At 45.0% G+C, this 27838-nt stretch overlaps 1 protein-coding gene across 3 annotated transcripts in view; it reads left to right on the top strand.

Moving 5' to 3' along the window:
• GPD1L (glycerol-3-phosphate dehydrogenase 1 like) overlaps nucleotides 1–27838 on the top strand; it is a 62465-nt gene that overhangs the window by 24483 nt on the left and 10144 nt on the right. For all 3 annotated transcript variants that reach the window (XM_050779407.1, XM_050779408.1, XM_050779406.1), the window contains exons 3-5: nucleotides 6503–6643; nucleotides 8206–8344; nucleotides 16418–16530. In XM_050779407.1, the coding sequence (XP_050635364.1) occupies nucleotides 6503–6643; nucleotides 8206–8344; nucleotides 16418–16530 (393 nt within the window). The remainder of the gene's footprint in view (nucleotides 1–6502; nucleotides 6644–8205; nucleotides 8345–16417; nucleotides 16531–27838) is intronic.

Here is a 27838-nt window from a genome sequence, read left to right as displayed (position 1 = left end):
CTTTTTATTATTGAGTTATTCAAATTCTTTATATATTCTAGATACAGGTCCCCTTTCTTCACAAGTATTTTCTCCTGTTCTGTGGGTTTTCTTTTTACTTGCTTGATGGTATCCTTTAAAGCACAAAAGTTTTTAATTATGAAGTCCAATGTTTACCTTTTTACTTTGCTGTGACCTCTTTGAGTATAGTTTCTTGCATAGGTCTGTATTCACTAATGTCTTCTCAGCACCTGAAATAGTGCCTGGCATTATTGGTGGTCTGAATAAATGCCAAGGATAGTGGAAGTGGTGAGGAAGAACAAACTAGGATGAAGAGTTTTGTTTCAGTGCTTTAGGTGGTATCACATGGAAAATAAGGTTAGGGCAAGACTTAAAAAAAATTAATCATTTACATTTGGGAACTAGGGTTGGGGTAATACCTATTAATTTTTGCTGAAAGTCTTCTGAAAATTAAAATATCAGTTCAGTGGGAAGCCTCAGTGTTAACTCTTTTCCTCCCTGGGTTTAACTCTTTGATTTCATTAGAGGAGTAGTTTTCCATGGTGATCATCAAATTTTAGTGTTCATCAGATCGCTGAGAGAGCTTCCCAGGGATACGTGGGCCCACTCCTATAGTTTCTGATTCAGTAGGTTTCAGGTGGGGTCCCTGAATGTGCATTTCTCACAAGTTCCCAGGTAATGGGGATGCTGTTGGTTCAGGAGCCATGCTTTGGGAACCATGGGAGTACATAATAAATTGATATTATTGGTGTTGTACTGGGGAATCCAGGCGGTGGATAGCTGTTTTTACAGAAGTAGCCTTACCAACAGTGGCATGTTTACATAAGAATCATCAGATAAGGTCCTCTGTCTGAGGGTCATATTTCTGCATGTAGAGCCAAGTATGTGAATTTCACCTAAGATCTTGGCTGCAAGTGAGATGAGGAGAACAGAAGGGAATTACAGTATTTTTGAGCCTCTACCATGTCCCAGGTACGACAGTTGCTGTGTTTTTTGCTCCTGGTATTGTCTTGAATCTGAGTACACACATCCCCCAGAGAGTGTAGGTGAGTTGCCATGGCGTCCGGTTAGCTGACTGGCAGTAGAGGCTGGCCGTGATGCTCTGCGCAGAGCATCACGGCAGCTGGATCATTGTTAAACCATACCATTCTCATTAGGAACCAGAATTGTTTCAGCATGTAGATTCATACAGACTTGAGGTAGAAATAACTGTGGTGGCCCTAAGAGATTAGATAAAAATGAGAGCAGCCTTGGTATCTTTTATTTGGCTTATCATTGTTTTATCTGTCTTTACTATGATGTTGGTACAAAAAGGTTTGTGGTAAGATTCATGGATTTTAGGGGGAAGAGTCTGCATTTGAATGACAGGAATATTCTTATAATACTATATTTAAAAGATATGAGTATTACTTTAATTCTGTAAATACAATTTTAGATCTTTCCATAGGCTCAAAACGGCCTTGGAAGGAATGTACCAAAATATCGATAGTGATTATTTCTGGTGCAGAGAGGAGCAGTTCTTATTTTCCTACTTAGATGTTTTTTCTTCACACTTGATCCAGTGAGCCTATTTATAGTCATGAATGAATGGAGAAAGCGTTTTAATCCTAATTGCTTTTAAAGACCATAAAATAGCAGCTTTGGAGGGTGAGGAGGTCAGTCTGTGATGATAGAAGTGAGGTCTTTTTCTCGCCCACTCTGATGACCGCAGATAAGATGTTGCTAACAGGTAAAAGCTCATTGAACACACACCATGGACAGTGATGGTGGATCCAGGAGGTACAAAAGAACCTTCAGGCTTATCCACACAGACTTCGCCAGCTTTGTTTCCAATGATTTTTATTTATTGTTAGGCTTTTATGAACTTGAAGCAAGAGCACTGGGCTCCTGAAAGTCTGGGCATTAAGCAATCCAGCCCTGAAGCCTTCGTTCTGGGTTGTTTGTCCTACTTGCCGTTGAAAGGCAAGACCTGGTGTTCTGAGTTGTGCTTCCTGGCATGTTTCAGGACCTGGAATGACGGACACTCTCAGAAAGATTTTTGGCAGGAGGCTCACAAAATCAGTCACCATTTCCAAAGCAGCTCCTGATTATTTTCAGAGCAGAGAATCGGGTAGGCGCTTAACAAAAGGTTTTATTCTGAAAGATGAGATTCACATGATCTCATTAGCTGATGAGAACTTGTTCTGATACTGCGTAAGAGGAATAATGTTCTGTGAATGGACGATGCACACCATGAAAATACAGCTCGCGTTGTGCACGTTGCTTCTGTGAGTTAAACCCCCAGTATTCCACCAAGAAGAATAAGCCCCAACCACATTGTCCTAAAGACCATCACGTTCCCTACCACCTGCAGGTTCCTCTTTGATTTATTAAGAAGGAAATGTAAGAGACAGAAGAAATCCTGACCAGCTGGCAGCTTCCTTGAGAATGGTTTGTTTGTTTGTTTGTTTGTTTATTTGTGACAGGACCTCACTCTGTCCCTGAGGCTGGAGTACAGTGGTGCAATCACAACTTTTTGCAGCCTCGACCTCCTGGGCTCAAGTGATCCTCCCACCTCAGCTTCCCAAGTAGCTGGGACCATAGGCACTCGCCACCACACCTGGTTTTTGTTTGTTTGTTTTGTTTTGTTTTTGTAAAGACGAGGTCGCACTGTGTTGCTTAGGCTGGTCTCGAGCTCCTGGGCTCAAGCAGTCCTCCCGCCTCAGCCTCCCAAAAGTGTTGGGATTATGGCATGAGCCACTGAGCCTGGATGGGGATGTATTTTAGCAAGAGACATGGGAATAGGCCGATTCCTCAAAAGTTAAAGATTTGCAGGACACAGGTAGATTTTTCTGATGAATATGCTTTCATTTGTTAAGGTCTTTGTAGTTTCAAAACACTGTCACTCATATTACTTAATTGGAAAGTGCTCTGTGAGGTAGCCAGGTCGGAAAGGTAATTTTTATCTTCATTTTACATATGGGGTGACTGAGGTCGATGAAGCTGAGTCGCTTGCCGGAGGTCACACAACTGGTCAGTTGCAGATGTGCAACCCAGACCTTCAAACCTACATTTTTTCTCTTTGGTTCTGGTGTTTTTTCCACTTCACCATGTTGAAAATGCCCCAAAGTGGGAAAGGGAGGAGAGTGTATGTGTTAGAGGTGGATGGGGAAGAGGAGAAACAGTAGTTCCAGAGGAATAGGTTTTAATTAAATGTCAGGTGGCCAGGCTTCATATGAACCAGGGAGTAGGGTACATAAATGTCCATCTGAGCAAGGCCAGTATGAAGGGGAAGGGGCGATCGGAGTTCTTGTGAAGGCCATGGGAGGATGGGTGGGACACAGGCAAACACATGAGAGCAAAACGATGAGCTTTGCCAATCAAGGACACACAGGCCAATTATGGGTTGGCATCAAGAGGGTTGTTTTTTGTTTTGTTTTGTTTTTTTGAGACAGAGTCTTGCTCTGTCGCCCAGGCTGGAGTGCAGTGGCACAATCTCAGCTCGCTGCAACCTCCCCATCCCAGGTTCAAGTGATTCTTATGCCTCAGCCTCCTAAGTAGCTGGGATTACAGGTGTACACCACCACACCTGGCTAATTTATATTTTTAGTAGAGATGGGGTTTCGCCATGTTGGCCAAGCTGGTCTCAAACTCTTGACCTCAAGCGATCCACCCACCTCTGCCTCCCAAAGTGCTGGAATTATTACAGGCATGGGCATGGCACCTGGCCTGCATTGGGAGATTAATGGAATAGAATCAAAAAATGCTTTGTTGGAGGGGGTGGAGTCTCCAGGTGTAAGAGGAATAATGTAGCAGGTGGATTTTTTTGTAATAAATCTTCCCCACTTGTGGACTACCCAGCCTAGATTACCAATCTGGAGAAGCCTTTCCAAAGAGGAAAATAGGCAAATAGGCCTTTTGTGCCTTTGGGTCTGCCACTAACGAGGGAGAAGTACTGAGCTTTGGGTTTGATCTGCTGTATGGGGAGTGACTCTAGGTTGTCATTCAAATCAACTTAAAGCTAAATGTTTGGGCTCTTATAACTAAAGATCCAGGTAGCGTTGACTTCAGGTGTAGCCTGAACCAGCAGCTTACATGATATTAACAGGGTCCTGTTTTTCCCTCTGTTCCTCTGCTTTGCCATCCACAAAGTTGGCTTCATCCACATGGGAGCCCCGTGGCGTAGGTTCTCCCCTCACATTTGTAAACATGGATGCGGTAGTTCTAGACTTCACAGCAGCATCCCACCCTGTTCAAGGAAAGACCCATGGCTACTCCTGAAGAACAAGCAAGCGTCTGTTTCCCAGAAGACATCTGCTGGTTTCTTGTTAGCGCTGATTGTTCAATGTGCCCATTAGCTTGAACAAGAACCACCCCTGGAATGGGGTAGGGGCCAGTTTCACCCAAATGGCATGATTAAAATGGGAAGTGGTAGCTTTGGAAAGGAAGTTTAAGGAAACTTCTGCTAGAAAGAAGGAAAATGGAGGCTAGGCAATAAATTATAGAAGTCCTCCACACCTCCTGAAGGGATAAGGGAATGAAACTTCAGGATACATTTTCTTTGGGGAATCCTTTGTGTGAGGGAGTAACTCTTAGCACAGGCATTAGTCAAGGTAATAGGCTAAGATACTGCAAAAGACATAATAATGTGACAAAGAACAAGAGACTTGTCTTCCTCTCACATGGAAATATTCTAGTGCTTCGCTTTGCACTATTATTCTTGGTCCCTTTTTTTTTTTTTTTTTTCCTGTACCATCTCCTAGGCCTTGTAACCATCACTGTGATCAAGGTTTTCAGCTCACGGGAAGGGGGAAGAGAAAGTGTGGAGGAGGCAACTCACTGTCTTGAGGGCTCTGGGCTGTCAGTGGAACCCACTTCTCCCTCTCACATCCAACAATGAGCACTTGGTCCATGGCCGTGTGTAGCTGCAAGGACTGCTGGGAAACGTAGTCCTTGGCTAGATGACCAGCGACCAGCTTACAGGTCTGTGATTATAGAGAAAGGGGAGAAGGAATTTTGGCTGGGAGTTGGCAGTCTCCATCACAACCCCCAAACTAGGTTTCCTCAGAGGCTGGCCCATTCTGAATGATGTTCCTGTGACAGACACGGTTTCCTCAGAGAAGAATCTTCATGCAAGGCCTTTCATTTTGGGAACCAGGAATGCTTAATGGGGACTGTGTCAGTTATAGTTAGGTTTAAATACATATGACAGAAAACCTAAAATAACAGTGGTCTAAGCAAGGTAAATGCTTGTGCATTTTTCTCTCATGTAAAGACGTTTGTGGTTGGTGCAGCATCATGGCGGCAGAGACTCGTTTGATTCCACCGTTCTGCCATCTCGGCATGTGCTGTCCTCCTTCTGCTCTAAGATGACTGTCTGAATTCCAGCCATGCCTTCACATTCCCACTGGCAAAAGGAAGGAGAAAGACCTTCCAGAACATTTTCTAGAAGTCACAGGCAGCACTTCCACTGATGCTCCCTTGATCAGAACTCAGTCACGTGGTATACCTAGCTGCAAGGAGCACAGGGAAACATAGCCTTCTTTGCCGGCATTCAGGAGCCCAGCTTGAAACTAGGGGTTCTAATGCTGAGGAATAAGGAAGAACAGATACTAAGCGCAGCAAGCAGCCTTTGCCAGAGACCGTGTGCCCTGGAGTCTGCACTGCATGCCCTCACTTCTGCCGTGTTAAACTAATCTTCACCCCTAAGGAAAGAAATCGTCATAATAGCTGACATGTATTGAGTGTATATCAAGTCTCAGGCACTTTTCTGTATCAGTTAGTCCTCACAGCGGTGCTCTCAAAGGAGAGTTTAGTGTGGGATCATTTACAGAGGGGCCATGGGGTCGAGGGAATCAACAGGGGTTGGTGAAGTGCTCAGAGATTAGCAACAGCAGGAAGCCATTACCACCCCTGAAAGGATCAGGGAAAGAACATGTCACCAGCCTGAAGAGGGCTTAGAGACATGGCCTGAGAAAGGGGCTGCCTGGCAGCAGGTGCAGCTGTAGAATGAAGCCAAGCCAGAAGCACTGTGAGCCTGGGCAGAAGTGGCCCGAGGAGACCTGTCTCTCCTCCCAGCCTTTGATCTCCTGACAGTGCCTCCCATTGGCTGAAGCCCACTGGAAGCCAGAGAACAAGGGAGCCTGGGGAAACAGTTGAGAGAAAGCAGCCTCCTGGGAAAAGAATGGGGCAGAGAAGAGCAGAAAATGGATGGAGGTCTGGTGAGGTGGGAGAGCAACAGAGAGCAACCCACATAGTGTTGTTAGTGGTGCCTTTTGCAGATAAGGCATTTGAGGGGTGGAGAGGATAAGTCACCTGCCCAGCTGCTGACAGAGGCAAACCCTCTGCTTCAGACCCCCATAAGGAATAAGGAAGGCAAACCAAACACATTTGCCTTCCTTGTCTATCTGTACAGTGTTCTGCACATAGTAGGCATCTGATAAATGGTCAGTGAGGGAAACCATGTGGACAGGCATAGTTTGATATAGGAGGAGAAACTGTCTTCTCTGCCTTTTGGTTGCAGGTTGCCATCTCGAATCTCAGCGAGGCTGTGCAGGACGCAGACCTGCTGGTGTTTGTCATTCCCCACCAGTTCATTCACAGGATCTGTGATGAGATCACTGGGAGAGTGCCCAAGAAAGCGCTGGGAATCACCCTCATCAAGGTAACTCGAGTGCACGCCACCCAGGGCTGGACATTGCTCATCAGGAAATTTCATTTCCTCACACTCTCATCTGCTTGAGATGTGGAGCTGAAGGGGAAGTTGTGGCAGTTTTTCGTTTGTGTTTTTAAAGATGCCCAAAAGGCCATAAAACATACAAGACTAGTTTAGCTCAGGTTGAGAGTGGGCTGCTTTCTGTTGCAGCAGACCAGCAGCGGCCGTGATGTGAGGAGCTGTGCCGCCCCTGCCGGTCCACTCTGGGGGCTCAGCCTGCCATCTGGAAACCACCAGCAGTTTGAATTAGCTGGGAGATTAATAACCGTTAGAGCCCATTCCTGGATATATACCCTAAAGCGTGTGTTTTTAACCAGAACTCCACAAACAACCTCTGAAGGTCCACAGGGTGAATGCGGGAAGTTCATGCACTTAATTGTGGAGGAAAAAAAAAATCCTTGCATTCTAACTCATTTTAACCTGTAAGTGAAATGAACATTCTCTTCATTTGTGAATGCAGCTCATAGCCAACGTTTCAGGAACAGTAGTATTAGCAGGATCTGAGACCTTGTCAATAGGAGTCACAGGGCTTTCATTTCACTTTACACCTTTTTCTGATATCTCAAGGTATCGTTTATACTCGTCACTACTTGGAAATTGTGGTAATTATTAGACCTGCCGTGACATCTTTTTCTAATTGCATTAATAAAACAGTGCATATATTACTTTATCGTAAATTTGTTTTTTAAACAAATTTCAACATAATTGGATTCCTGGGTTATTTTAGGTGTTTGGTTTTATGCCTGTGAAATTCTGAGAATGAGTCCATAAACTTCACCAGACTACCAGGGGTAAGGCCCATGTTGTTGGAAAGATTGAGAACTCCCAAGAGCGGATCACGAGGTCAGGAGATCGAGACCATCCTGGCTAACACAGTGAAACCCCATCTCTACTAAAATACAAAAAATTAGCCAGGTACGGTGGCAGGCACCTGTAGTCCCTGCTACTCAGGAGGCTGAGGCAGGAGAATGGCGTGAACCCAGGAGGCAGAGCTTGCAGTGAGCCAAGATCGCACCACTGCACTCCAACCTGGGTGACAGAGCGAGACTCCGAGACTCCGTCTCAAAAAAAAAAAAAAAAAAAGAACTCCCGAGAGAGGCTGTGCCAGAGCATTTCTCTTTATAGACTTGAAACACCAGGGATAATGACATATAACATTGTTTAGGGACTATCCGATGTGGTAAAATAATCAAGGAAAGCAAGGGAGCGATGCATACAGCATTCAGGACGGTGGTTCACACTGGGGAGCAGGGGTAGAAGGAGGATGAACTTGAGAGGAGACACACAGGGGACTTCAGTGGTGACAGTCACATTCTATTTCTTAACACGAGTGATGAGTACATGTTGATTTTCTTCATTTGGTTCTTCTTTAAGCTGTGCATAGGCAGTATAGATGCTTACTCTTGTAAGTAGGAGACATTTTTCAAGTTGTGTAGCCATGGGACATCTGCTATCCCATGCCTCTTTGATTTGGTGGTTTGTTTTCTCCTAACTTCTTGGCATCCTTGTAGGGCATAGACGAGGGCCCCGAGGGGCTGAAACTCATTTCTGACATCATCCGCGAGAAGATGGGCATTGACATCAGTGTGCTGATGGGAGCCAACATTGCCAATGAGGTGGCTGCAGAGAAGTTCTGTGAGACCACCATTGGTAAGCACTGCCTGGGAGGGGCCCTGGGAGTCTGGACATTTGATGTTTCAACTTGTACATATTCCATTTCTGATATTTTCTGTAGTAGACTCTTCGCTGTCCCTCTTAACATTCCTAAGTGGGCATTCAGTGGGGCGGGGGTTTACGTGAGGAGGCTATTTTGTGGGACTGAAGTGTTTCAACAACCTCCAGAATGAATATAAATGAATACGGCCAAGAAGACCATTCTGACTTGCTGTGATCCAATAGTGAATTATTGAGGTTAAACACAAAGGTGTAAGGTTGCTTGTACCAAGAAACAGGTGGCTACATCCATGGTAGGGCTCCCCTGGCCTTGGAAACGCAAATTTTCTTTTCTTACAGATGCTAGTATCTGGATCCTCATTGATTCCAATGAGATCTAAACATTGGTTGAATGACCCCCATTTTCAGGTGAATAATAAGACTCAGAGAATAAATTACCTGCCCCAAGATTCCACACTACTGTAGAAGCCAGGAACAAATTTGAGTCTTCTGTTTCCTGAAATAGTAATAAGCCTTTTCTACTCTTACATATAATAGAGTAGATACACTGTTCTCACACTGACGTTATGAAAATTTTCATTTCTTTTAAAAGGGGCTTTGACAATTCATTCTCAAGTGTCCATGTACCATATTAAAGGATGCTTTGTTGGAAGAGTAATATTATTGTATTTTCAGATGCTTTGCAAAAGTTTATCTACCACTGCAGAACTTACTTTCCCCCTTGTCAAACCTGCAAGCAATATGAATCATTTCTCCTTGGCAGCTTTGTAAAAGGAAGCTCTGAGAGATGTCAGGCTCGCTTGCGTGAGATGAATGCGCAGGAAAATGTAGCTCCAGATTCTTATACCTGCCTATACATAGGACTTTTTAGGGTTTTTTGGAATTTGCTACCTTAATTTTTGTTTTTAATTATGGAGGTATTTTACATGATTATTATGGAAGATAGAGATAATCGGCTGGGCGCGGTGGCTCAAGCCTGTAATCCCAGCACTTTGGGAGGCCGAGACAGGCGGATCACGAGGTCAAGAGATCGAGACCATCCTGGCTAACACGGTGAAACCCCGTCTCTACTAAAAAAATACAAAAAACTAGCTGGGCGTGGTGGCGGGCGCCTGTAGTCCCAGCTACTCGGGAGGCTGAAGCAGGAGAATGGCGTAAACCCGGGAGGCGGAGCTTGCAGTGAGCTGAGATCCGGCCACTGCACTCCAGCCTGGGCGACAGAGCGAGACTCCATCTCAAAAAAAAAAAAAGATAGAGATAATCAAAAGAAAGCTATTTTAAAATTTTGATAGTTTTGTTATATATCCTTTTTCTCTATTTGTACAAACTATTATGTTTGTAGTAAATCATATACTGTTTAATAATTGCTTTATTCACTGAATATGTAACAAAAACCTTTCAGTCTGTTAACATACTGTACATCCTCATGACTGCATAGCATTCCATCAACAATTCCATATATTTGGACACAAAACTGTTTTTTGAAAAACAGTATTTTTTGGAGAGGAGAAGTATCACAAATAATATAAAGAAGAAAAGAATAGCCTGTGATACGACCTGCCCAGGTTGTCATTTACAAAAGTGATACACAGGTTTAAAAAAAATTTCAAGCACCATGAGAAGGTGGAAACGTAGAACTAAGATTGTAATTTCCCATCCATTTCCCTCTTCCCAGAGGGAATCACTGTTAGCAGTTTCTTTTTTGTTTTTTATAATTTCAACTTTTATTTTAGATTCTGGGGATACACGTGCAGGCTTGTTACATGGGTGTATTGCGTGATGCTGAAGTCTAGGTGATGACTAATCCTGTCACCCAGGTAGTGAGCATAGTACCCAATAGGTAGTTTTTCAATCCTTCCCTTCTTTCTCTCTTCTCTAGTAGTCCCCAGTACCTGTTATTGCCATCTTTATGTTCATGAGTACCCAGCGTTTAGCTCTCACTTATAAGTGAGAACATGTAGTATTTGGTTTTCTGTTCCTGTGTTAACTCGCTTAGGATAATGGCTTCCAGCTGCATCCATGCTGCAAAGGACATAATTTCATTCTTTTTTTTTTTTTTGAGATGGGGTCTCACCCTGTCGCTAGGCTTGAGTGCAGTGTTATGATCTTGACTCACTGCAACCTCCAACTCCCTGGTTCAAGCGATTCTCCTGCCTCAGCCTCCCGAGTAGCTGGAATTACAGGCATGTGCCACCATGCCAAGCTAATTTTTGTATTTTTAGTAAAGACAGGGTTTCACCATATTGGCCTCCCAAAGTGCTGGGATTACAGGTGTGAGCCACCGCATCCAGCTGATTTCATTCTTTTTTAATGGCTTTTACTATTAGCAGTTTCTAAATATTCTTCTGCAAAAAATTTGTTTATATATGTATCCTAGTACATACATAAATGAATAGGTCTTATTCTTTTACAGTTAATTCTTTTATTCATCTGCAGTTTTAATGTAGCCTATGAAATTGTTATGTAATTACTTATATTTTCCCAAAAAGATTATTAACTAGTTCGTTCCAACTCAATTGTATCTGCCAGTAATCCTTTCCCAGTTCATTCTGGAAGACTAAATCTTAATCTCCAGTCTCAGTCCCTGATCCAATCCTGGCTGTAACTCTAGCCCTGTTTGTTGTAGGAAAGTTTCTAGTTGGATGCATTAGGCTTCTTTAGTTTGAAAAGACAGATAAAAGCACACAAGTTACGTTTCTTTCCCTCTGGCATTTCTTTACCTGGTGCTTCTATGCCTTGTCTGTGGGGTGGACTGTGGTAGGCACTGATGACCTGAATTAAATTAAGTAAAGCATTTCTGGGTGGAGTAGGTCATGCCTGTTATACCAGCTACTCGCAAGGCTAAAGCTGAGGATCTTGTGAGGCCAAGAGTTTGAAATCAGCCTGGGAAATGTAGCTGGGAGTTTCCAAAAAAGGAAAAAAAATTTTTTTTAATTAGCCTGGTGTGGTCGTACATACCTATAGTCCCAGCTACTCAGGAGACTGCCGTGAGAGGATCACCTTGAGGCTAGGAGTTTGAGGAAGGCTGTAGTCACTGCAATGGCTATGATCACGCCACTGCACTCCAGCCTGGGTGACAGCAAGACCCTATCTCTTTAAAAAAAAAAAAAAATTAAGTAAAACATTGAAAGTGAGATAGAATATGAAAGTGGTGTTTTAAAAAGTGTTTTATATAACCTGAATTAATTAATTTTGAATTCCTGGCCTCATGGGATCCTCTTGCCTCAGCCTGCTGAAGTACCAGGATTACAGGTGCAAGCCACTGTGCCCGGCCTGTAACCTGGATTTAATCATGAGAATATCAGACAAGCCCAAAGTAAGGAATATGTTACAAAACAACAGGCCTATGACATCTTTGACTCTTCAAAAAAGTCAGTGTCATGAAAGACAATGAAAGGCTAAAGGAGTGTCCCAGATTAAAGAGGACTAAAGATATATTACTAAGCCAGGCGTGGTGACTCACACCTATTATCTTAGCACTTTGGGAGGCCAAGGTGGGATGATCACTTGAGCCCTGGAGTTTGAAACCAACCTGGGCAACATAATGAGATCCCATCTCCACAAAAAATATAAAAATTAGCCAGGTATGGTGGCACACACCTGTAATCCCAGCACTTTGGGAGGCTGAGGCAGGCAGATCACCTGAAGTCAGGAGTTTGAGACCAGCCTAGCCAACATGACAAATGAAACCTCATCTTTACTAAAAATACAAAAATTAGCTGGGGGTGGTGGTGCATGCCTGTAGTCCCAGCTACTCGAGAGGCTGATGTGAGAGGATTGCTTCAGCGTGGGAGGTGGAGGCTGCAGTGAGCAGTGATCGCACCACGGCGCTTCAACCTGGGTGACAGAGCAAGACCTTTTCTCTAAAAATAAAAAAGGAGACATGAGCACTAAGTGCAGTGTGGGATCCTGGATTGGGCAGGGAGGGTTGCTGTGGAAGACAATGCAGAGGTGATTGGTGAGATTTGAATGTGGATTGTATGTTAGATAATATTATATAAACATTACATTTTCTGTATTTGATCATTGCGGTGTGGTTATCCAGGCATCCTTTGTTGATGCATAGGGACTATTTTAAATTATGGTAGGTTCAGGCCCCCTTGAGTCTTCTGTGGAGGGAAAAGATAGGGCAGCTTCAAGTCTTCAAAATCCTGTCATGGTGAACTACAGTGCCCTCTTGTGGTGAGGTCTCCCTTCGTTCTTGGGGTATACCACAGACTCGGAGACTTTTTATCCAGTCATTCCACAAATATTTTTCAAACCCTCTTATATATCAGGCATGGTGCCAAATGTCTAGAATACATAAGCTCCTTATGGATCTTTAAGCACACAAACACATATGGAATCACAAACTAAAATAAGGGTTTTGAAGGAGTTTTATTAAATAGGTTAATTGCCTCTAAAACTTGGTGTGACAGAGAAAGGGGATTTTCCTGTCTTTGGTTTACATCGAGTTTTGGGCAGCCTTCCCACATGGGTGTCCAGCATTATCTGTTCCGTACAGGTGCCCTGAGTCCCTGCTTGCCACGTCACTGTTTATGACTGGGGTTTGTTGTTGTTGTTGTTGTTTTTGAGATAGAGTCTCACGCTGTTGCCCAGGCTGGAGTGCAGTGTAGAGATGAGATTTTTGTAGAGATGGGATTTTGTAGAGATTTTTTGTAGAGATGGGATTTTGCCATGCTGAGCAGGCTGGTCTTGAAATCCTGACCTCAAGCAATCCACCTGCCTCAGCCTCTCAAAGTGCTGGGATTACATGCGTGAGCCAACACGCTGGTTTATGACTGGTATTATATTAATAATAAAATTAGTGGGCTGGGCGTGGTGGCTCATGCCTGTAATCCCAGCACTTGGGAAGACCAAGGCAGGTGGATTGCTTGAGGTCAGGAGTTCGAGACCAGCCTGGCCAACATGGCGAACCCCATCTCTACTAAAAATACAAAAATTAGCCGAGCATGGTGGCATGCGCCTGTAGTTCCAGCTACTCAGGAGGCTGAGGTGGGAGAATCGCTTGAGCCTGGGAGGTGGAGGTTGCAGTAAGCCGAGATAGTGCCACTGCACTCCAACCTGGGCAACACAACAAGACTCTGTCTCGTAAATAAATAAAGTTAGTACCTGTTATCCATGATTTAAGGTAATAAATTTTAAAAGGTACCTTTGAGAAAATATGAGATTGCTGTAAATCAAGCCCACCTTTTGGATGGACACTGTGTGTTATTTGCAGCCACAGAGGAACCCATAGACCCTACATTGTATCTATGGTAAGCCAAGAGTGTGCGTTCCCCTGCCCATTCCTCAGTTTGTTCACCAGCATCCCAAGCATCCAGCTGCAGACTGCTGGATTAAAGTGACTTGAGGGAGGGGCCAGTCTGCAATGTTCAGGAGCATCCTTCATGTTAGAGGCACTGAGCAGTGGGAGGAGGGACATGGTGAGGCTGTAATATGATGTAGGGGCCAGGGGCTGGTTTACCCAACCCAGATGATGCAAGAGTGTTGCAGAGTCACCTAGACAGCCTGGTGGACTGTTTAAAAAGGAAGAGAACAGTTTGCACAAACTGACATAGTTCTAACATTTGGAAAAGGGGAACTCAGCTAAATGAAAGAACAGTAATGCTACCGAGTAGCCTGTGTTTCTGCGTATTGGGTGTAGATATTGTGTTTTATTATGAAACTTTTCAGAAAACAAAAGTAGAGCAGTATCATGAACCTCACGTGCCCATCACCCATCTTTAGAAATGATTAACTGAGCCAGTCTCTTCATCCACTCCCCACCCTCTCTCAACCCTCAGATGGCCTGGATTATTTTGACATTGTGTCACTTCTTGGTGTAATTTTTGTTGTTGACAATCTTGCTGGTTTTTTGGCTTTTTTTTTTTTTTTTTTTTTTTTTGAGACGGAGTCTTGCTCTGTCACCCGGGAGTGCAGTGGCGCGATCTCAGCTCACTGCAACCTCCACCTCCTGGGTTCAAGCGATGCTCCTGCCTCAGCCTCCTAAGTAGCTGGGATGACAGGTGCCTGCCACCACGCCCAGCTAATTTTTTGTATTTTTAGTAGAGACAGGGTTTCACTGTGTTAGCCAGGATGGCTTCAATCTCTTGACCTTGTGATCTGCCCACCTCAGCCTCCCAAAGTGCTGGGATTACAGGTGTGAGCCACCGCGCTGGCTGACAATCATGCTTTTTTGTGCTTTGGAAATGTATAGCTCTAATTCTGATGTATGTTTGTTTGATTTTTACTTGTTTTAACCTCTCTCTTCCCATCCCCAAGAGGTGGCATAGGATAGAGGCGCAGAGCATGGGCCCTGGCAGCCAGAGCAGTATATGGGTTAGAATTTGGGCTCTCCTTCTACCAGCTGTTTGACCACGGGCAAGTTGGCAAACCTCTCTGGGCCTCTGTTTCCCTATCTGTACATGGAGAAAATCATAATAATAAGCATGCATGGCCAGGCGCGGCGGCTCACGCCTGTAATCCTAGCACCTTGGGAGGCTGAGACGGGTGGATCACGAGGTCAGAAGTTCAAGACTAGCCTGGCCAACATGGTGAAACCCCGTCTCTACTAAAAATACAAAAATTAGCCGGGCGTGGTGGTGGGTGCCTGTAATCGCAGCTACTCAGGAGGCTGAGGCAGGAGAATCGCTTGAACCCAGGAGGCGGAGGTTGCGGTGAGCCCAGATTGCGCCACTGCACTTCAGCCTGGGTGACAGAGGGAGACTCCGTCTCAAAAAAAATAAGTAAATAAAAAAATAAGCATACAAATGTCAGCTAACTCCGTGATTATTACTTGGGATCTCTGAGTGCTTCTTACCACTGAAAGACTGTTTTCACATGTGATTCTCATTTAGCTGTACCGTAGTATTGTTACCGATGAAGCAGAAGCTGAAGGAGGTTATATCAGAGGTTTTCATACTTGTCTGCCCATTGGAATCACCTGGGGAGTTTCAAAAATGATTGATGCCCGCTCCACTCCAGAGATGGTAATTTAACTGGTCTGAGATGAGGCATGGGCTTTGGTATTTGTGAAGATCCCCAGATGACTGTTCTGTGCAGACAGGCTTGGGAACAGCTGGTCTCCCACCTCGAGGCAGACAGAGCCCAGGTGCTGTAGTATTCAGTGTGCCTTCTGCTATCTCTGTGTGGTGACATTGATTTGGGAGCCAGGACTTGGCTGGTAAACCTTATGATCCTGATTTTCAGTCTCTTTAGAGCTGGGTAGGGTGCATTTGGTTAACCTCACCCTGAACCCCACCAACCACAGCAGATTTCACATCAGGCTTTGTGTGTAAGACTTTATTTTTGTTTGTTTTTATATTTTAATCAAAGGTTTCCAAAACAAAAAAATATATATAACTATAATAAATATGTGAAAACTAGTGAACGTCATCACATCCCAGGCACTGTCCCAAAGGAGGGGAATATAGTGGTGGCAAAAACAAGTACTCTGACAGCATTTCCATCTTCTCAAATTCAGAGGAAGCAGATGATAAAATCACGTATATGTTATGTTCCCAATTTTGAGAAAAATTTTTTTTTTTTTAGACAGAGTCTCACTGTGTCAACCAGGCTGGAATGCAGTGGCGCGATCTTGGTTCACTGCAACCTCCACCTCCAGGTCCAAGAGATTCTCCTGCCTTAGCCTCCCAAGTAGCTGGGATTATAGGCATGCGCCACCATGCCCAGCTAATTTTTGTATTTTTAGTAGAGACAAGGTTTCGTCATGTTAGCCAGGCTGGTCTCAAACTTCTGACCTCAAGTGATTCACCTGCCTCAGCTTCCCAAAGTGCTGGAATTACAGGTGTGAGCCATCATGTCTGGCCAAGAAAAGCTTTAGATTCACATTCAGTCAGTTAAAAATGTATGTCAAATTGTAAATGATCACCTCTATTGGAAACGGGATATTTTTACTTTATATCTGCTCCTATGTATTTTCTAAATATCCTATCATGAACATATGTTACTTTTATAGTAAGTAGAAAGTTATTTTAAAGGGTATTAGGTGTGAAAATTAAGATTAGAGACTACTATTAATATCCTTTTTGTCTAACCTTTTGGCAGGCAGCAAAGTAATGGAGAACGGCCTTCTCTTCAAAGAACTTCTACAGACTCCAAATTTTCGAATTACCGTGGTTGATGATGCAGACACTGTTGAACTCTGTGGTGCGCTTAAGGTAAAGTCAGCCTCAGGGGAGGAGTTCATCAAGCAAGGCAAATGTTAGCATCATTGAGTCTAACCCTCAAGAACGGGCTCTGTGTTCTGTGCACCCACATCAGCGAAGAATAGTGAATCGAGAGCCTTGTTTATAACTTCCTGTTTTGCTGCAGCCTTTCCTGGGTGGTTCAGTTCCTCTCTTACTCGTGGCTTGCTTTAACTTGTAAATATGGGGGGACTGTGATGTTTTGGTCTTTGGGAAGCTGGCAGCATTGATATTTGGAAAGTATGGGAGTTCCTTGATGGTAGGGTTTCACCCAGGAGCAAACGATTCTATTCATTCACATTTTTCTCCCACACTTCATCCTGAGCAGGAAAAGGGTCTTGTTCCCTCTGAATTATGCTGCTCTACTAGTTTGGCTGGTTGTTCTTGTTAAGGGGAAAAATAATCTGCTGCTGGTAGAGGTTTTTCTAAGAATAGTTTTGTCTTTGCCCTCTAGAGGGAGAAGATGTGATTAAAGAAGCGCCCTCCATTGGCCAGGGGCTTGCTGGATTTTTGTAAGTGGAGAGCTGTACAGTACGCACTCTTTGTGTCTGACTTCTTTGATTGGAGGTGTATTTTTGTTTGTTTTGATGTAAATGTTAAGAGGTACTTCATACAGAAAAGTACAAAAATAGTAAGTATATAGTTTATGTTATCTTTTTTTCCCCTCTTTTGAGGAAAAGGGAGGTCTCCACACCTGGGTTCCTGACTTGTTGACTGCTGGCTTTTAAAGCCTTAGGCACTGTCCCTCACTCTGCCGGGACTTGGGGAACAGCCAGCAGGAAGCCGTGCGGCAGCAGCTACCTGCTCCTTCCCCCTCACAATCCAAGTTGCCTTCATTTCACTACCATCTACAAAAAAGAGTGGGGGGAACGGGGAAATAAAAAGTTCTCAATGTGAATGCCCCTTTTGAGCCGCTTCTGAGTCATCTCTTTTGCAGCAAAAAGCCACTCTTCAGAAATTTGAGCACCTAGGGAGGAGGTTAGGCAATCCACCAGTCATCTGTGTGTGTTGGATGGAAGTTGCAAAGGTGGAAAGAATGCCTGTCTATGCTTTCTCATAAATTGAATACTTTTTTTTGAGTCAGAAGTTAAAATCACTCTCTAGAATTAACATCGTGTGTATATGTGTGGTCATGATATACAATGAGCATTTTTAAAAATTGAAGCCAATTAAATGCTTGGGCTCCTAGGGAGCACACATGCATATTTCTGAATGCCTGTGTGGGGCATTCTTTGCATTAGCATTACATTACATGCAGGCCCAGTTACACATGTAAGACACTGACTTTGGCTGCTTTGTTTATTTTTGTTGGTTGAGATTTTTATGTGTTTTTAATAGTCCTTCATTAAACTAATTACCACTCAACAGCAGGGGGCATCATGAATGCCTAATTGCTCAGTGCTGGCCTGAGCTGCTCCAAAGCTGTTTTTAAGTGACTGGATGTTTTTAGTGGTCATGGAGAAGCTGTGAAATCCTGCCCAGAACAAAGAGTCTAGCTTGAGGTGAGGGCTTTGGAAAAGCTGCTGCTAACGGGAACCCATGCTGGTCTTGTGTCTGAACTCAGAATGGCTTTCATTTTTGCTGGCAGGAAGACTGTCAGTGGATGTGCCTGCTACCTTGATGGAAAGTGATTCATGGGGGATGCAGGGAGGTGGGGGTTGAAGGCCCTTAACCAACCTCCCTGCAACTTCGCACCTAATCTTTTAAAACGAGATCGGTTACCATCATTCCTATGGGTTTGCGTCAGAGCTGAGATTTTTGAAAACTGAGAAACAAGCACTTGTAGCAATTATTAAATCCAATCATTGTCTTGTACAGATAAGGAAATCGAGATCCAAAGAGCGAATGACTTTAGGGTAGCAAACACCAGCACAGTCAGAGCATGAACACGGGTTTTAAGAGTCTTAGCCTGGTTTCTTTGGTTACTACGTACAACTTGACCTTTCTGGTTAGTAACCAGGCAGCATGAATAAAACGAAGCCCTCTCTCATCAGAGCCTGCCAGAGCAAGGACACATGGCCATATGTTGCTTTCATTACATAAACAACAGTGATGGGATGTTCCCCCCGACTATAACATTGTCATATTCCTTGTTTTCACACAACAGAAAGGTGTAAAGAAGGAAGTAAAAATCAAATCACTGACAATCCTACATCCTGAAATAACCTCAGTTAATGTTTGTTGTATATACCCTTCCAATGTTTTTAGTGTGTACATGTGTGTATGGCTCCTTTTTAAACAAAAACTAGATCTTACTGTTCAGGTAGTTTGATTGTGTGTGTGTGTTTTGTTTGTTTGTTTTTAAGACAGAGTCTCGCTCTGTTGCCCAGACTGAGTGCAGTGGCACAATCATGGCTCATTGCAACCACAACCTCCCAAGCGCAAGCTATCCTCCCACCTCTGCCTCCTGAGCAGCTGGGACTATAGGCACATGCCACCATGCCCGACTAATTTTGTTTATTTTTTGTAGAGATGGAGTGTCGCCGTGTTGTTCAGACTGGTCTTGAACTCGTGGACTCAAGCAGTCTTCCCACCTCAGCCTCCCAAAGTGCTGGGATTACAGGCGTGACCCACTACGTCTAGCCATTGATGTGTTTTACTTTTTTTACATACAGTCTTTATTAATATTCTCCATACTAGCCAATTTACAAAATATACATTATCTTTTTGTACTCAAAAATGTGGAGCATTTGACTTACTAGGAAAAATATGAAAACAGCTCTCTACAAGGATAAAATAGAAAATTCAAAGGAATTATGCATAATCATTTTGTACCAGTGCCTCTTACTACCTTCCGAATGTCCTTCACGAACTCTTAGCTGCATTCATCTCTTAGTAAGGATATATTCTTTTTAAAAATCAACTTTAAGTATAATTCATGTAATTAGGCCAGGCATGGTGGCTCACACCTGTAATCCCAGCACTTTGGGAGGCCGAGGCAGATGGATCACTTGAGTATGGGAGTCTTAGACCAGCCTGGCCGATAGAGGGAAACCCCATCTCTACTAAAAATTACAAAAATTAGCTGGGCGTGGTGGTGCGTGCCTGTAATCCCAGCTACTCAGGAGGCTGAGGCATGAGAATCGCTTGAATCTGGGAGGCAGAGGCTGCAGTGAGCCAAGACCGCACCACTGCACCCCAGCCTGGGCGACAGTGAGATTCTGTCTCCAAAACAAAAAAAGTGTAATTCATGGAATCAAGCTGCATCTATTTAAAGTTTATAATACCATGGGTTTTGAGAGTTGTGTGCATGCACTCGTGAAAACCACTACCAAAGTACACAACATTTCCATTATCCCCAAACAACTCCACGTGTCCCTTTGAGGTTCCTCATCACACCAGCCTCCAGTTGGGCTGCCAACTAATCTGCTTTTATATGCCATTGTTTGCATTTTCTAGGATTTTTATAAGTGGAACTGTACAGTATGCCCTCTTTTGTGTCTGGCTTCTTTGATTGGAGGTTTATTTGTTTTTTGTTTTTGTTTTTGTTTTTGTTTTGAGACGGAGTCTCGCTCTGTCACCCAGGCTGGAGTACAGTGGCCAGATCTCAGCTTCACCCGCCTGAGCTTCCCAAAGTGCTGGGGTTGCACGCGTGAGCCACCACACCCAGCCCATTTTTCACACCTATTATGCATGAATTCATAGGGAATCAGTCCCAGCAGCTCAGGCTCCTTCCCATTGGTTCCAACAAAGTGTGCTTCCCTGGGTGGAGCAGGCTGGTACTTCAGTCTAATCCAGGTACCTTTCTCTTTGGCTTCCTTCTTTTTCTGATCATTTTCTTTCATGTGTTTCAGGAAACTATCTCAGCTCTTAGCATAATATGCTCCATACACTCTTTAATTCTCTTGGCGAGAATCTTGCCCTTAACTTGTTTACAACAGTGCCAGCAGCATGCCGGGGAACATTGTAGACTCTTCCAGTTTCGCCATGGTAATACTTGTGGGACATTCCTTTTTGAACAGTGCCCATGCCCTTGATGTCTACGATATCATCTTTTTAAAACGAGTTTTTTTAGCTTATGTATTTATTTTTTATTTTTTTGAGACAGGGTCTCAATCTGTTGCCCAGGCTGGAGTGCAGTGGTGCAATCTCAGCTCACTGCAACCTCTGCCTCCTCGGCTCAAGTGATCCTCCTGCCTCAGCCTCCTGAGTAGCTGGGACTGTAGGTGCTCACCACCATACCCGGCTAATTTTTGTATTTTTTGTGGAGATGGAGTTTCACCATGTTGCCCAGTCTGATCTCAAACTCCTGGACTCAAGCGATCCATCAGCCTTAGCCTCCCAAAGTGCTAGGATTATAGACCTGAGCCACCACGCCCTGCCAATATCACCTTTCTGATAGATTCACATATATGTGGCCAAAAGAGCAACTTCATGTTTTCTAAAAGGCCTAGAGAGCATATATCAGGTACTTCTCCTCTTTCCCTTTTGTATTCCTCATTTTGGTAAATTACTGGAAGATGGTGATTCTGGCCAAAAGGCTATCATTTTTAATAGATTCTTTATCAGGATTAAGTTTCATTAACAGAGACCAAAAATAATACAGGTTGAGCATCTCTTATCCAAAATACTTGTGACCAGAGGTGTTTTGGATTTTGGATTTTTTCGATTTTGGAATATTTGCATTATACTTACCAGTTCATCATCCCTATTTGGAAATCCAAAATGCTCCAATGACTGTTTCCTTTGGGCATCATGTTGGTGCTCCAGAAGTTTCAGATTTTGGAGCATTTTGGATTTTGGATTTTCAGATTAGAATGCTCAAACTGTACTCGCTGAACAAGGTAGAAGCTTCTTTCTTTCTCATGTAAAATCCAGAGTATATATGACAATTCTATTCTACAGAATTCGCAGGGACCCAGACTTCTTCCAGCTCACTTGGGTGCCTTAGCCCATTTTGTGCTGCTATAACAGAACACCTGAGACTGGGTGATTTATAATGAACAGAAACGTGTTGGCTCATAACAGTTCTGGAGGCTGGGAAATCCAGTATTGGGCACCAGCAGTTCTGGTGTCTCATGAGGGCACGGTCTGTTCCACGTGGCACCTTGAATGCTTCTGGAGGGCAGGAGCGCTGACCCTCACGCAGCAGAGGAGTGGAAGAGGCAAACAGAGAGCCACTCCCAGAGTCTTTTTTCTAAGGAAAAGCCTCAGTCCATTCATGAAGGCAGAACACGCATGACCAAAACACTTCCTGTTAGACCCCACCTCCCAACACTGCCACAGTGGCCACCAAATTTCAACATGGGTTGTGGAGAGGACAAACACTGAATGGCATAGGGTAGCATAGGGTGTGGCCCTTGTCTTTCTGGTCTGTGAAGGTGACCAGAGCATCAACGTCACATCTGCCTTCCAGGCAGCAAGGTTAAAAAAAGAAGAAAGAAAAAAAAAAAGAAAGGGCAAAGGGCACGTGGCAGCTGTCTTTCAAGGAAGGTTCTGGAAAATCAACCTTGTCACTTGGCTTCATCTCAGTGGGTACGCTAAGTGTGACCATAACTAGCTACAAGGGAGGCTGGAAAATCATTTTGGGGATCTTTTTTCTGGATAGCCATACACTTGCGTTGAAATAAGAGACTATTATTGTGGAAGGAAAGAATAGATTGGGGATAAAGCAGCAGCCCATGGCACAGGCTGGTGGTGGTCCTTTATGGCGCTGTTCTGCAGTTCTCATTGCTGGGCATGTAGGTTTGCTCCAGGGCTTTGGCTGTGATGAACCATGCCAGGATGCCCAGCTTTGGGTCTCATCTGTAGTCAGGGCCACTGCTCACCCAAGAGCACCTTTATGTGAGTGAGAGCAAGGCCTGCATAGTCCGACATGCTAGCCACTAAGCATATGTACTATTTACATTTACATTCAAGTTAATTAAAATTCTTAAAAACTACAAATTCCATTTCGGCATCACAGTAGCTACATTTTAAAGACTCAGTGGCCACGTGTGGCTAATGGCTACTGTATTCAATAGAGCAAATATAAAACATTTTCTGTCATTGCAGAAACTTCTGTTGGACAATGCTGCTCCAGCTAAGGCAGCTTCATATTGGTATGACCAGCTTGGTGGGCCAGGTGTGGACCTGCCTCAGCCTTCCTTGACATCTCAGCCAGGCTGCCTTAGACAGGGGCCAGCAGCAAGCAACATGTGGCACCTTGCCTTTAGTAATCCCAAACCCTGCAGACAGTCTCCTCTTAGCAGCTAGCCTCAGGAGTCAGGTGGATTGTTGGACTGAGAGAAAACAGTGAGTACTGACTTGGGTTTCAGGGAGGCAGTTCTTGCTGGGTGGTGAGAATGTTTGTGTAACCTGCAGGTAGCATGGGCTGGTTCTCCTGTTGTATATTCTTTTTATGGGAAGGCGGAAGTGGGAGAGGATTGAGCCCCATCCGACCCACCCCTATTCAGAACTGGAAGGAGTGCACTCGGGAGTTGATGACTGCCTCTGAGTATTGCCATCACCCAGGAGATGGGGAAGGGCTACACACGTCTGTCTTCTGAAAAATATGGTATTTTTAGCTCCAAAAAAAGTTTAAAGCAGATTTAGATGCACAGTGGATAATGATAACGTTCACATCTGGTGATCTCGGAGGACATCTGCTCGGATGCTATTCCAACACGCTCTGACTGGCTCAGTATGTTTATTTTTCTTTTGACAGGGATAAGTGGTGGAGGGAGAGAACGAGGATTTCAAGATCTGTCATAAGGCGACTAAACTGGGTTGCAGCCCAGGGTCCTCTTAGAAGAGAGGCGTTTATTTACCCTGCACTAGGTCTCCTGATCTCCCCTGGTGGGGAGGTTAGATGCCTAGTGAAAGCTTCTAGTAGAAGCTTTGGGGTGGTCTAGACTCCCATGCCCTGCAGTGAAGGGGCTGCAGAGGAGCTGTGAGGGAGCGCCCAGGCACCCTCATCTGGCTTTTCTGAGTACAGCAACACGGAAGCACTGCTTTGGAGCTCAGGGCCTGTCCGTACAGTCCTGCTTGGATGGTTCCGGTTGCAGAGAGCTCCTGCTAAATCTTTCCTGTTGGGTGGGGTCAGCTCTTCCTGTCAGAAAGTTCTCATCTGGACTGTGCGGTGGCCTCTCTGTGCCTTTCACTCCCTGGTCCTAGAGCAGCACAGTGTGGCGTGATCTCCTCGGCAAGCTCCTTCCTCTGTGCCTCAGTGTCCTATCATGTTACCATGATAATAGGACCTGCCCTGTCACAATGTTGTGAGGTTTAAATGAGGTCATAATATATGAAGCTCTTAGAACAGTTCAATAAGATTAGCTGTTGCTGTTTTTTATTACCTTTTCTTCTCCTAAGCTTTTTTTTTTTGAGACAGGCTCACTCTGTCACCCAGGCTGGAGTGCAGCGGCATGATCTCAGCTTACTGCAACCTCCGCCTCCCTGGCTCAAGTGATCCTTCCACCTCAGCCTCCCAGGTAGCTGGGACAAAAGGTGCATGCCACCACACCTGGCTAACTTTTTGTATTTTTGGTAGAAACAGGGTTTCACTATGTTGCCCAGGCTGGTCTCAAACTCCTGAGCTCAAGCAATCCACCTGCCCCAGCCTCCCAAAGTGCTGGGATTACGCCCAACCTAAGCTACCCTTTTTACCTCCCAAGCCTTGGTGTAGGCCAGGAGGCACTCTCCTTTGACACCGAATTGCAAAGGGTCAGGCAGGTCTTTTGACCAAGGGTGGAGGAAGGGCGGATTTCCCACACTGGAGCAGCAAGGCACAGGGGACAGAGCGGGCTGCAGAGCCAGGCACCAGGAGCACATCCAGACTCCATCTCTTACCAGTGAGGTGTTCTTAGCAAGCCACTAAACCTCTCTGAGCCTCAGTGTACCAGTTGGGAAGTAGTAGGAGGGTAGGTGCATGCTTCAGAGTTGTGGGAATGATGATGAGGCAGTGTGTAACTAGCCTGGGCTCCCTGAAGGCACATAATAAATCAGTGCCTCCCCTCCTCTGTTGACTTGTTGAACAGAAGTCCATGTTCTCTCCCATTCAGCCCACAGACATTTCCTGGGGTTGGTTTTTCATATAACAGTTTCGGAATGGTTCATGTTGTGATGGACGGGGACACAGGGACACAGTTCGGGGGGCATCAGAGAGCAATTTCAGGAATCTGACGAGTTGGCCAACAGCCTAAGCCTCGCCACATTGCATGGCAACTTCAATAAAACCACTTGGCCAGCTCACCCAAGGGCTGGCCTCTGGGCTTTGGCAGTCAGCCCACCTGCATGTCCCCAGGTGTCAACCTGTTGCCCCAGTACTGGTTGCAGCCCCAGTGCAGGCTACAATTGCACCAACTTCCCTGAAAGAATGGCAGTACCAGAAGGGCCTTGAAAAATCTTGTCCAAGCCCTGAATTTGACATCTGCGGTGAAGATGGCCTGAGAAGCGGAGTGGTTGGCCCTAGGTCACACTGTGACCGTGTAGAGGCTCTCTGGATGTCAGTGCCGTGTACCGCTTCTGTCTCCTTGTAGCCTCCTTAGCTGGCTGCTATGCTGGGAAGGGCGTCCAGACCTAGGTGGGCCCAGCCCCAGGTGTTCTTATGGTTCCTGCTCTTTAGCCTCTGCATACTACTCATCCTAAAAGGTCTGGGTGTCCCATCCTGACTCGGCAGCCCACCCCTTCTAGAAGCGGAGCTGCAGAACCGGATCCCACCCGACCCCCAGCGTCTCTCCAGGCTCCTTTCACACAGCCTCTGCCTCGCCTCTTCCCTCATGCTGCCTGCTGCTGAGCGTGTGTAAGCCGGGAATTGCCCCCGTCCATCGTCCCTGCACGTGCAAGTTGAGATGATTGCTGTCTGAGAACCGATGAAACCTACAGTTCGCATAGCCTGTGTGGTAGGAAGAGGCTGAGAAGCTTTTGCAGGTTCAGGCACGTTGGTACCTTGCGAAGCCATATGCACTTGGTCAGGCTGTCAGTTCCTAGGACCAATTCCTCATCAGCTCTGCCTGCATCATTTTTCGAGAATTTTTCTACTTTTTTCTTTCTGTGTCGACTGCAGTGAGAGGCATAAGCGGCAGCCCCAGTAAGCTCTCACATGATTGCTAAGGAAGAGAAGACGCTGGGGGGCCTTCCTATCCCCGTCCTTTATTCTCTTGCCCTCTTTATTCCACGTCACCCCGTGGGAGAGGGCAAGAGAGGTGTCTGTTCTGTGGGCCTGTAGGGAGTAGACGGAAACTTCAGGAGGCCCAATTGGATGTTTTTGTCATGTGAAGTAGCTTTGTGCCTCAGTCTCCTGGCGAGCAATAGCTGTATCTAAATGACCAAGTCTGTTTGTCATGGTGACCCAGCCACATCATTGCTATGTTTGATGTGTTTTATCAAAAACTGCCTGTGTACTAGAGCAGATGTTTTTATTCCCCAGCTCATTCTGTTTTTTCACCTCATCCCTCACATTTTATAGGCCCGATGTGTTAAGAAAAGTTATTCTTTCACTATAAAACTTGGTTTTATTAAAAATACACTTATTTTAACTCATTTCCCAAACGAGCTTCATGTTTTAAAATCTCCCAGGACTCTCTGTATAGTCACCAGGTATTACTGGAATTGCTAGTGTGGTTAGATAGTTGGATTTTTTTTTTTTTTTTTTTTTTTTTTTGGTGCTGAGTGTTCTTGGTGAAGAAGCTGGAAAAGTGGAAGGGGCCAGGAACCCAGGGGCTCAACTGAAGTTCCCACTGAGTTGCCACCTGTGCAGCTGTGCAGGTGTTGCTTGTCATAGATGCTGATCTGACTTTTCCTTCTTATTTGAAGCCCAGCTCAGATGTCACCGCCTCCATTTGGCCCCCCTGCTTTGAACGGAAACTTGTGGCTCCTACCGCTTGTCAGCACACTCTCTCCCCTCTGCCTTTTGATGTGCTTTGTTGTGTCTCTTTTCTCAGTCAGATTGTCAGCTCCTTGAGGACAAGCTCTGAGTCTAACTCTGATCTTTGCAGCTTTCCCCTGGGGGCATCTTCAGCCCCTGCATTCCCCTGGCACCCGCCAAGGCCCTGCAATCACTGTGTGCCTCCAGGGCTGAGTGAGGTGCTCCCCGCACAGTACATGCTCAGTGCATACCTGTCGAAACGGAATTTGATTCTCAGTACCTTTTATGGAATATCACTTTCTGCTGAGCCTTTTTGTACACGTTTTATTTTTCCTGTAAGATCAGGGTTGGGAAACATTTTGCATCAGGGCCAGATATTAGAGGCTTTGTGGACCATATGGTCTCTGTGGCAACTGCTCAAATCTGGGACCATAGATGATGTGTAAATGAATGGGTAGGGCTGGGTTCCCATAAAACATTATTTACAAAACAGGCGGTTGGCCTAGATTGCCAGTCCCCGTACCAGATTATCAGCTTCTGAAAAGGCAGGCTCTGTGTCTCATTTGCCTCGTGTCTAGCAGAGGCCATGCAAAGAGTGAGTGATCCATAAATACTCATTTGGGGATTATTAAATGAAACAAAAGGCTGGAATTTGAGCTGCACACATACAGGCCTCATGACCCAGTGTTTCAACTCCTAGATCATACCCAACAGGATTGCCTGCACATAGTCACTGGAGGGCATGTGCCGGGGTGTTTATGGCAGCACTATTTGTCATGGCCCCAAACTGGAAACTACCCCAGCGCCAGGTGACAGAAGACAATTAAATAAATTGCAGCATATTCACAAAATGGAGTACTATGCAGCAATTAAAATAAATGTGCTCTATGTAAAAATGTGGATGAATCTCACAAACACGATGTTGAATTAAGACGAAGAAGCTACACATAAAAGATTACATATTGTATGACTCCGTTCACAGAACGTTGAAAGGCAGGTAAAACGCAGCTGTGCTGGGAGAAGTTAGGAGGATGGTTACCCTTGCTGGTGGAGGCGGCTGTGCTTTCTTCCGTTATCAGTGTGCTGGCTATGGGGGCGTGTTCAGTTTGTGGAAATCCTTCAATCTGGTGCACTTAGCATTTGTGTACTTTTCTGTGTGAATGTTGTGGTTGCATAAAGCACTCCATTAAAAACAAAACAAAAAGTAAAGTAGTTTATCCAAATATTATTTAACCAAAGACTACTATCAGCCGTTCTGATTTTCTGGCCAATGCTCTTCAACTGCTGACCCCTGCTGACCCCAAATATGGGCTCTTTGTCCTAGAAGGGGAACAGGGAAGCCTTGTGTCTCCTTTCGTCATCTCTTTCACCCAGGTGTACAAGAGCAGAACCTGGCATTGAGCATTTCGAGGAGGATGGAGCCAGTGTCCCTGAGAGCCAATCCCATCTGGTCTGTCCCTGCCTCAGCATCCCCCACCACCTCTGGCATCCATACCC

The sequence above is a fragment of the Macaca thibetana genome, chromosome 2, assembly GCF_024542745.1.
Source record: "Macaca thibetana thibetana isolate TM-01 chromosome 2, ASM2454274v1, whole genome shotgun sequence".
Taxonomy (NCBI): domain Eukaryota; kingdom Metazoa; phylum Chordata; class Mammalia; order Primates; family Cercopithecidae; genus Macaca; species Macaca thibetana.
The sequence above is the reverse complement of the archived record's forward strand: the minus strand, read 5'-3'. Positions and strand labels throughout refer to the sequence as shown.